The sequence below is a fragment of the Bison bison genome, unplaced genomic scaffold (assembly GCF_000754665.1).
Source record: "Bison bison bison isolate TAMUID 2011002044 unplaced genomic scaffold, Bison_UMD1.0 scf7180017864291, whole genome shotgun sequence".
NCBI lineage: Eukaryota > Metazoa > Chordata > Mammalia > Artiodactyla > Bovidae > Bison > Bison bison.
In genome coordinates this window covers 10,653,656-10,661,126 of record NW_011494863.1, presented here as the reverse complement: position 1 = coordinate 10,661,126, position 7,471 = coordinate 10,653,656, and the positions used below count along the sequence as shown (strand labels likewise).

The 7,471-nt window shown below is 50.0% G+C and overlaps 1 protein-coding gene and 1 long non-coding RNA gene across 9 annotated transcripts in view; one reads left to right on the top strand and one right to left on the bottom strand.

Annotated features, from left to right (window-relative positions):
- LOC104996294 overlaps positions 1 to 7,471 on the top strand; it is a 116,194-nt gene that overhangs the window by 39,417 nt on the left and 69,306 nt on the right. The gene's annotated exons all lie outside the window — the stretch shown is intronic.
- Positions 1 to 7,471, bottom strand: part of AFAP1L1 (actin filament associated protein 1-like 1) — a 77,311-nt gene that overhangs the window by 37,003 nt on the left and 32,837 nt on the right. Inside the window, exons 2-5 of one of the 2 annotated variants that reach the window (XM_010850511.1) lie at positions 4,517 to 4,645; positions 3,362 to 3,445; positions 2,495 to 2,592; positions 1,463 to 1,571 (exon numbers count right to left, since the gene is read on the bottom strand). In XM_010850511.1, the coding sequence (XP_010848813.1) occupies positions 1,463 to 1,571; positions 2,495 to 2,592; positions 3,362 to 3,445; positions 4,517 to 4,645 (420 nt within the window). The remainder of the gene's footprint in view (positions 1 to 1,462; positions 1,572 to 2,494; positions 2,593 to 3,361; positions 3,446 to 4,516; positions 4,646 to 7,471) is intronic. The other variant, XM_010850513.1, reaches the window with a different exon arrangement.

Sequence of the window (7,471 nt, the reverse complement as noted above, 5' to 3'; positions counted from 1 at the left end):
ATCCCCACTGCTCGAGGAGGCAGCTTCTCTGCCCCATCTGAGCTCTCTGGGGAGGGGAAAGAGCCTCACCCAGCTGAGGGCTTGTCCTGGGATTAAGGGTCTAGCAGCACTTCATCCCCTCCTTCTCTGTCCTCAAGTGGATAAAATAAAGTCAGCTGCTTCACATAAACAGCTGCTGGCAGTGACATAGGTCCCAAGTCTGAAGAGGGCCATGGATCACCTGGTCCAAGTCCACCATTTCACTAGTTTTGTTTAAACTAGTTTATTAATCATAAGAATAATATATCATAATAGCCCAAAGATGGAAACAACCCAAATGTCCATCAACTGACGGATAAACGAAATATGGTATATTCATACAATAGAGTATTATTTGTCGATAAAAAGGAAGTACTGATACATGCAGTGACATGAATGAAGCTCAAAAGCACTATGCTGAGTGAAATAACGCAGACATAAAAGGTCACATATTGTATGATTCTGTTTAAATGGAATATTCAGATGAGGCAAATTATAGAGACAAAGCAGATTGGTTGAGAGGGGAATAGGAAGTGACTGCTTACTGGGTATGGGCTTTCCTTCTGGACTGACGAAGATGTTTGGGAACTTGATAGTGGTGATGGCTACACAACACTGTGAATGCACTAAACGCCAGTGATTGGACACTTGAAAACAGTTGGAGTGGTCAGTTCTATGTCATGTGTATTTTACTACAACATGATGAAAAGCACAATCACTACAAAAGAGTGTGAATGGGAAAATATGTTCCCTTTCACCCAGATTTCTGCTCATTCATTTCCTATAGGAAAATACTGTCAAGAGTTTCTTGCATATCCTAGAAAAACTGTTAAATGCATGTGTGAGTACCCTATTTAAAAGCAAATGGGATCATGTTATATGCAGTATTCTGATTTTTTTTTTCCAGTATGTATCCTGGGATTCATTTCTGATCAGCACAGACAGACCCGTCTCATGTAGTTTTTGATGGTTGAAGAATATTCCTCTGTGCTGCCAAATGATAGGATAGATATCTTATGCAGGCTCAACTACACATGGTGCATCACCCAAAACCGTAATAGAGTTTCTTGTATGTGATGTTAAGTCCCTATACCCAGGCCGCAGCACTCGTGACCTTCCACCCTAATACCTTGATATGTGTGCATCTAGCCCCTCTTTCTTATTTCAAGGGTAGAGGAACAGAAGCCCAGAGAGGGGAAGAGGCTTGTTCAAGGTCACATAGAACTGGGTCTGGAACCCCAGTCCCTGAGCCCCAGGCCATGCCTACTGGCCCGTCCCACCCAGGCTGTCACTGGAGAGGTCAGGGTCTCCCACGCTCTTCCCCAGTAGGTGGGTATGGCGGAATGGTGCCAGGCTTGGCGCTTTAGCCCCAGCAGGACACACAGGAGCTTCAGGACAGGAGCCTTCTCCCCCTCACCCCCAACCCTCAGGGACCAGAACTTACTGTGGGAGCTGATGTACTCAGGGGACTTGCCAGGTCCCAGGGGAAGGGCCTCCTCATAGTAGTCCTCAGGCGGAGGCCTGTTGGGGAGTGGTGGAGGCAGGTCAGCTGTCTGAAAGAGGACAGAGGAGGTGTGTGAAAACCAGAAGACCAGGAGAGCATGGGGAGCAGGGTGACAGGGAGGGGCCTGGGGGTGAGGGGGACAGGAGCTCCTAGAAGGCAGGATGCAGTCTCTGAATATGAAAGGACATGCTGCTGCGGCTGCTAAGTCGCTTCAGTTGTGTGCAACCCCATAGACAGCAGCCCACCAGGCTTCCCCGTCCCTGGGATTCTCCAGGCAAGAACACTTGAGTGGGTTGGCATTTCCTTCTCCAATGCATGAAAGTGACAAGTGAAAGTGAAGTCGCTCAGTCGTGTCCGACTCTTAGCGACCCCATGGACTGCAGCCCACCAGGCTCCTCCGTCCATGGGATTTTCCAGGCAGGAGTGCTGGAAGGACATGATGAGTGGTCAACAACTGGTGCCATTTATGGTGGTAATGATAGTGAATTATGCAGTCAACAGATAATGTTTGATGTGATTTGGGCCCCCTGCTCTAATTTCATGGCCCCAAAGGCTGGGAACTTCATTTTTGGTCTGTGATCCAGACCTTCATTTTTGTAGGTGAAAACTCAGGCTCAGAGATGGGAAGTGATCTGCCACACAGCAGAAGGGAGGAAGGCAAAGGCCATCCATCTTGTGATCCAGAGCTTTCCGCATCACTCCTCCTGTGCTCCTGAAATCAGAAGTTGGGGTGGGCAAGTCCTTTGGGCCTGAAGGGACAGGTCAGTTTACCACATTATCCCTGCTCGGCACTGGCACAGTGAGCTCATCATCATGAATCATTGAAATGTTCTCACAGTGCTGTTTATGCCCTTAACCATCACACTGAAGAGAGAGTAGATCTCTCATGGTCAAGAGGATCCCCAGCATTAGAGTTTAGAGTTTCTCTACCTCCTCCAGAGGAAAAGAGGGCCAGAGAGTGTAAGAACTCACGTGTCTCAGAGATGGACTCTTGGCTGGCTCAGGACTGGCTGCTTTGCAGGACTCCGCCTCATCCTCTGGCATGTCTTGAAGGCCGCTCAGGTCACAGTCTATGGGGAGTCGGGCCATTAGGACAGAGTAGGTGGAGGATGAGCGCGGCAGGGTGAGAAGAGGACTAGATTTGGGGTCAGGAAGCCCAAGCACCCCCTCCATTAGTAATCCGGGGCAAGTGACTTCATCCCTCTTATCCATAAAGTGGTCACAATAATCCCAGTGTTTCAGGGAATCAAATGGGATAATGCAGTTTGGTACAGTGCTTTGGAAGTTTTCAAGGGTTATTTAATGAAGGCACGGTGTTTTCCCAAAGTCTGTCAGTCCGTGAACCCTCTCATCTGACCCACAGCTTTCTCCCTGTGTTGTATAGTGCTGTTCTCCCTTGGGATAGATCAGGGATTGCACACACCCTGCACGCGGCCTGGCTTGGCTGCTCCCATATGCTAGGTGCCTCTGCTAGTCCCTCACAGCTCCATTTTCTGCTGAGCTGCCAGACCGCTCAGCTCAGAGACCAGGCAGCTACTAAGATGGATGTTAGCAGCAGACGAGACAAGGCCCTGTTGCCAGCATTCTTCGGCCTGTGTGTACATCCCTACCCTTCCTCAAATCTAGGGGATGATTTCCTGTAACTATGGATTTTGACTAGACTTCAGACCTGGCAGGGCCCAGAGAGGCAAAGGGACTTTTCTGAGGTGACTCAATTTTGTAATGTTAGAGCCAGACCCAGATGCAGGGGACCCTTCTAGAGACTGAGCTGGTGGACATGCATGATGCGCATGAGCTGGAAGGACAGATTCCAGCTGAGGTCAGCAGAGAGTAGCTTACCAAATTCTTCGAAGAGGGACTCCACGAAGCTGGGCCCAGAGTGGAGGTCCGCTGTGTTCACATACAGGTAGGAGACTTCTTTGGCTGTGAGGAAGGAGGAGAGCAGGCCAGCAGTGAGGGGCATGGGGGCCAGGACTGCTGCTGCTGCTCAGTCCCCCCCCCACTCAGACTTCTGTCCCGCACAGGACACAGCACTCAGGTAGCAAAGCATGTGCTTATCCTAAATCATCTCCAAAGCTTTCAAACTTTGTTTCCTTTTTTCCATTGTTATTGAGGATCTCCTTCTCTGAGTGAAAGGATGCCCAGAGCCCAATATAAAGGACAAAGTAGAGGTGCTGCTCTGGGGACAGCTGGGGGCCAGTCGGCAAACTGCTGCCCCTTTCTTTCTCCAGCAGTCCTGTGAGAGTGGCTGAGGACATTGTCCGTGGGAAGTGAGGCTCAGTTTCAACCAATGGTGACCCCCCCCGATGTCACTCAGACCCCTCCAACCCCGCGGGACAGGACACAGCCCCTTTAGAGTTTACTGAGCTCTTGATTTACACATACCGTCTTGTGCGCTCACTTGAGGTTGGGGAAAGGCTGGAGCAGAGGAGAAAGCTTTGCTGCTGAGAACACAGTGAGGCAGAGAGTCTGTGGGGAGTTAGAGGGAGGGCCCGAGTGGAGATGGAGGGGCAGGCATACTACCCATAAAGCCAAGAGGGAGTGTGTGAGCGTGCATCTGAGTGCAGGACAGTGTGATGTGTATGTGATACGTCTGTCAGAGTGTGCATGAGTGTTGTGCATATATGCTATGTGTATGTGATAAGTGAGTGTGTTGCGCGTGATAGAACATGTGGGGTATGTTATGTGTGATGTGTGTTTGTTACTGTGTGAGGTCTATGTGAGAGCATGTTGTGTGTGTGAGTGTGTGGTAGTGGTGTGTACATGAGTGTGTATGGCATGTGTGTTGTGTGAGTTTGTAGAGGGCCAGGGGTGGAGGAGGACCAGGAGCACAGCCAGGGCTGTGGTGAACGAAGCTTGGAGTGCATGGGGACGCTGCTTAGACCATGAAGAGAGCTGAATGGCCATGCTGTGAGGTTTCCTTCCTCCTGCCAGCAGGCCCTGGGGAGTTACTGAGGGTTCTTGAGAAGCTCTGGGCAGCATGCTGACGGCTACCTGGGAGGGGCTGCAGGCTCTGCAGGATGGAGGCCACGGCCATCTTCTTCTCCAGAGTGGTGTCACTGAGGTACTCGTGGTCCAGGAGGCTGAGCAGCCCTGTGAGCTCGGGGAGGAGCTGCTCCAGCACTGAGGAGGAAGCCCGTGGAGCACAGTCACGGCTGTGTCCAGGGTGTGGGCCCCACCCCCACCCTGCGGGACCCGGGGAAGCAGGAGCCAGAGGACAGGGCCCAGGGCAACACGGAGACCTCAGAGGCCCTCACACAGCTGTCCCAGCGCTGGCCACCAGCCTCCCTTGGGAGAGCCCTGCTCAGTTAACTGTGACGTTTTTCCGGCCTCCCTGCTCCCCGCTTCTCCTCCTCAGACCTCATCTGGGCTTGGCCTGAGGACTGAGCCTCCCAGGTAGTTTGAGCAGAGGCATCGAGCCCTCTGTTTGTCCCAGCCTGCCCTCTGCTCTGCAGGCCCAGGGTCCTTCCTCCCTGAGCTCAAGGGTCAGCGCAGGTCCCAGGCAGGAGCTCTGGCCGTCCAGGACACAAGGCAGGAAGGAAGCCTTCCTGTCCCATCAGTCTATACACTTCAATCTCTGGAACCTTCTGTTTCCGGTGACTTGACAGGAGCCAAACTAAACATTAACCCTTCCCACCCCTGGCCAAAAACTCTTGTTGCTGTTCTTTTCTCTATGCTACACTAGTGTTTCTCAGACTTGAGTGTATACAAGGAATTACCAGGGGATTTTGTCAAAATGCAGATTCTGACTTGGGAGGTCTGGTGTGGGGCCTGAGATTCTGCATTGCTGACGAGGTTCCAGCTAAAACTGACGCTGCTGGTCTGATACCACACAGAGTTGCAAAGCCTAGAGCACAGAGTCCTTTAAAAAGACTGAAGCATACCAAGACCATGATGTCATCAATGTCTCTCTGTCCCAAAGCAGTATCTTGGGGACTTGGTTTGCCTTAGAGCCAAAGACTGACTTCTCTATAGAAGTAGTATTGTCCCTCTTTGCAGCTTGCCAATCACTTGTGCCTAATAATATGAGCTCACGTGTATTGAACAATTATTTCCAGCTGTGCTAATCCCTTTCATACATATTGTCTTATTTAAATCTCAGGCCATGTATTTTATTATCTCCATCACGTGGAGGATGCAGCTAAGGCTCAGAGAGGTTAAACAGCTTCTCCAGGGCCATACAGCCAGCAGAACCTCAACAGAATTTCCTCACTTTGTACTTTATACTATAGCACTTACATTGCTTTGCAGTATTTTATAGGGCAGTACCAAGTTGAGATTGGTCTGATGGTCAAGCCCATTTTTTGGTTGAAGAAACTAAGGTTCAGAGAAGGTAAGTAACTTGCTTAAAGTTACATGGACAAGTAGAAGAGTCAAGATTTAAGCCCTGGTCTCTTGACTCCCAAATCCACTTGCTTCTCCCCACTAGGACCTTCTGAGAAAGAGGTGAGACTGACTTGCAGCTACAGGTCGGGTTGTGTAAGAGGGGCTGTAACATGGAGCATGACAGAATCAGTCCTGGAGCCAGATTTCCTGGGTTCATGTTCAGGCTCTGTTATTCATCAGCCATGGGACCTTTGGCAAGTTGCTTAACCTGTATGACTCAATATCCCCCTCTGTAAAGGGGAAATAACAGCACTTGCCTCACAGTATCATGTATGGGAAGTGCCTGGCCCGTACATAGTAAATCCCACCCCAAGTTAGCTATGAATACTGTCACTGTAGTATCTGCCGTGCTGATCTGTGCTGTGAGGTCTGCATGTCTGTCTCAGGAAGAGGGGAGGCTGTGGGCTCTGGGAGGTGTGAACTGTCAGTCTTAGCTTCCTTAGCATCTAGTTCACCTGCTCAGACTGGGTGCTCTATATGTGTTAGATGAGAGAGGGAATGGAGAGATGACCACATGAGGACTTTTTAAAAAACAGAAATTTTATGTACAGAGAGTAGCACTCATTGGAAAAATATGATGATGTAATCTTTCTGTGCCATTCCAAAATCACCCCAAATTTGTTGGAAATGAGCTTGAGGCTGTTACTGACAGCCCCTACCTCGTTGGCTCTCTCTAGCGCTGGGCTCTGAGTAGGGGCTTTCCATGCCATGTTTTATCTCATCCCTGCAGCACGCCTGTGAGTAGGTCCTCCAGGATACCTATTTTCTAGGACCTGACTCTCAAGCTGAGGGGGACCTGTGAGATGGTAGCACAGCTCAAAAGAGGAGGAGCCAGGCTGATCCCAGGTTTGCATGATTCTTGGAGCTGCTGTGTGGTACACCTCCAGGCATCACTCCAGAGCTCAAGTGAAAGGAGCTGGCACCCTCTGAGGTGCCACTGGGCAAGGGTTCTGGAAGGGAAAGGCTCTCTCTTTGAAGCAAAAAATTGTTTAAAGTCATTTTAGCCAGGTTTTAGCTTCCCTGGTGCTCAGATGGTAAAGCATCTGCCTGCAATGCAGGATCCCCCGGGTTTGATCCCTGGGTCATGAAGATCCCCTGAAGAAGTAAATGGCACCCTACTCCAGTATTCTTGCCTGGAAAATCCTATGGTCGGAGGAGCCTGATAGGTTACAGTCCATGGGGTCACGAAAAGTTGGACACGACTATAGATGGGGAAACAGTGGAAATAGTGGCTGACTTTATTTTTGGGGGCTCCAAAATCACTACAGATGGTGATTGCAGCCATGAAATTAAAAGACGCTTACTCCTTGGAAGGAAAGTTATGACCAACCTAGATAGCATATTCAAAAGCAGAGACATTACTTTGCCAACAAAGGTCAGTCTAGTCAAGGCTATGGTTTTTCCAGTGGTCATGTATGGATGTGAGAGTTGGACTGTGAAGAAAGCTGAGTGCCGAAGAATTAATGCTTTTGACCTGTGTTGTTGGAGAAGGCCCTTGAGAGTCCCTTGGACAGCAAGGAGATCCAACCAGTCCATCCTAAAGGAGATCAGTCCTGAGTGTTC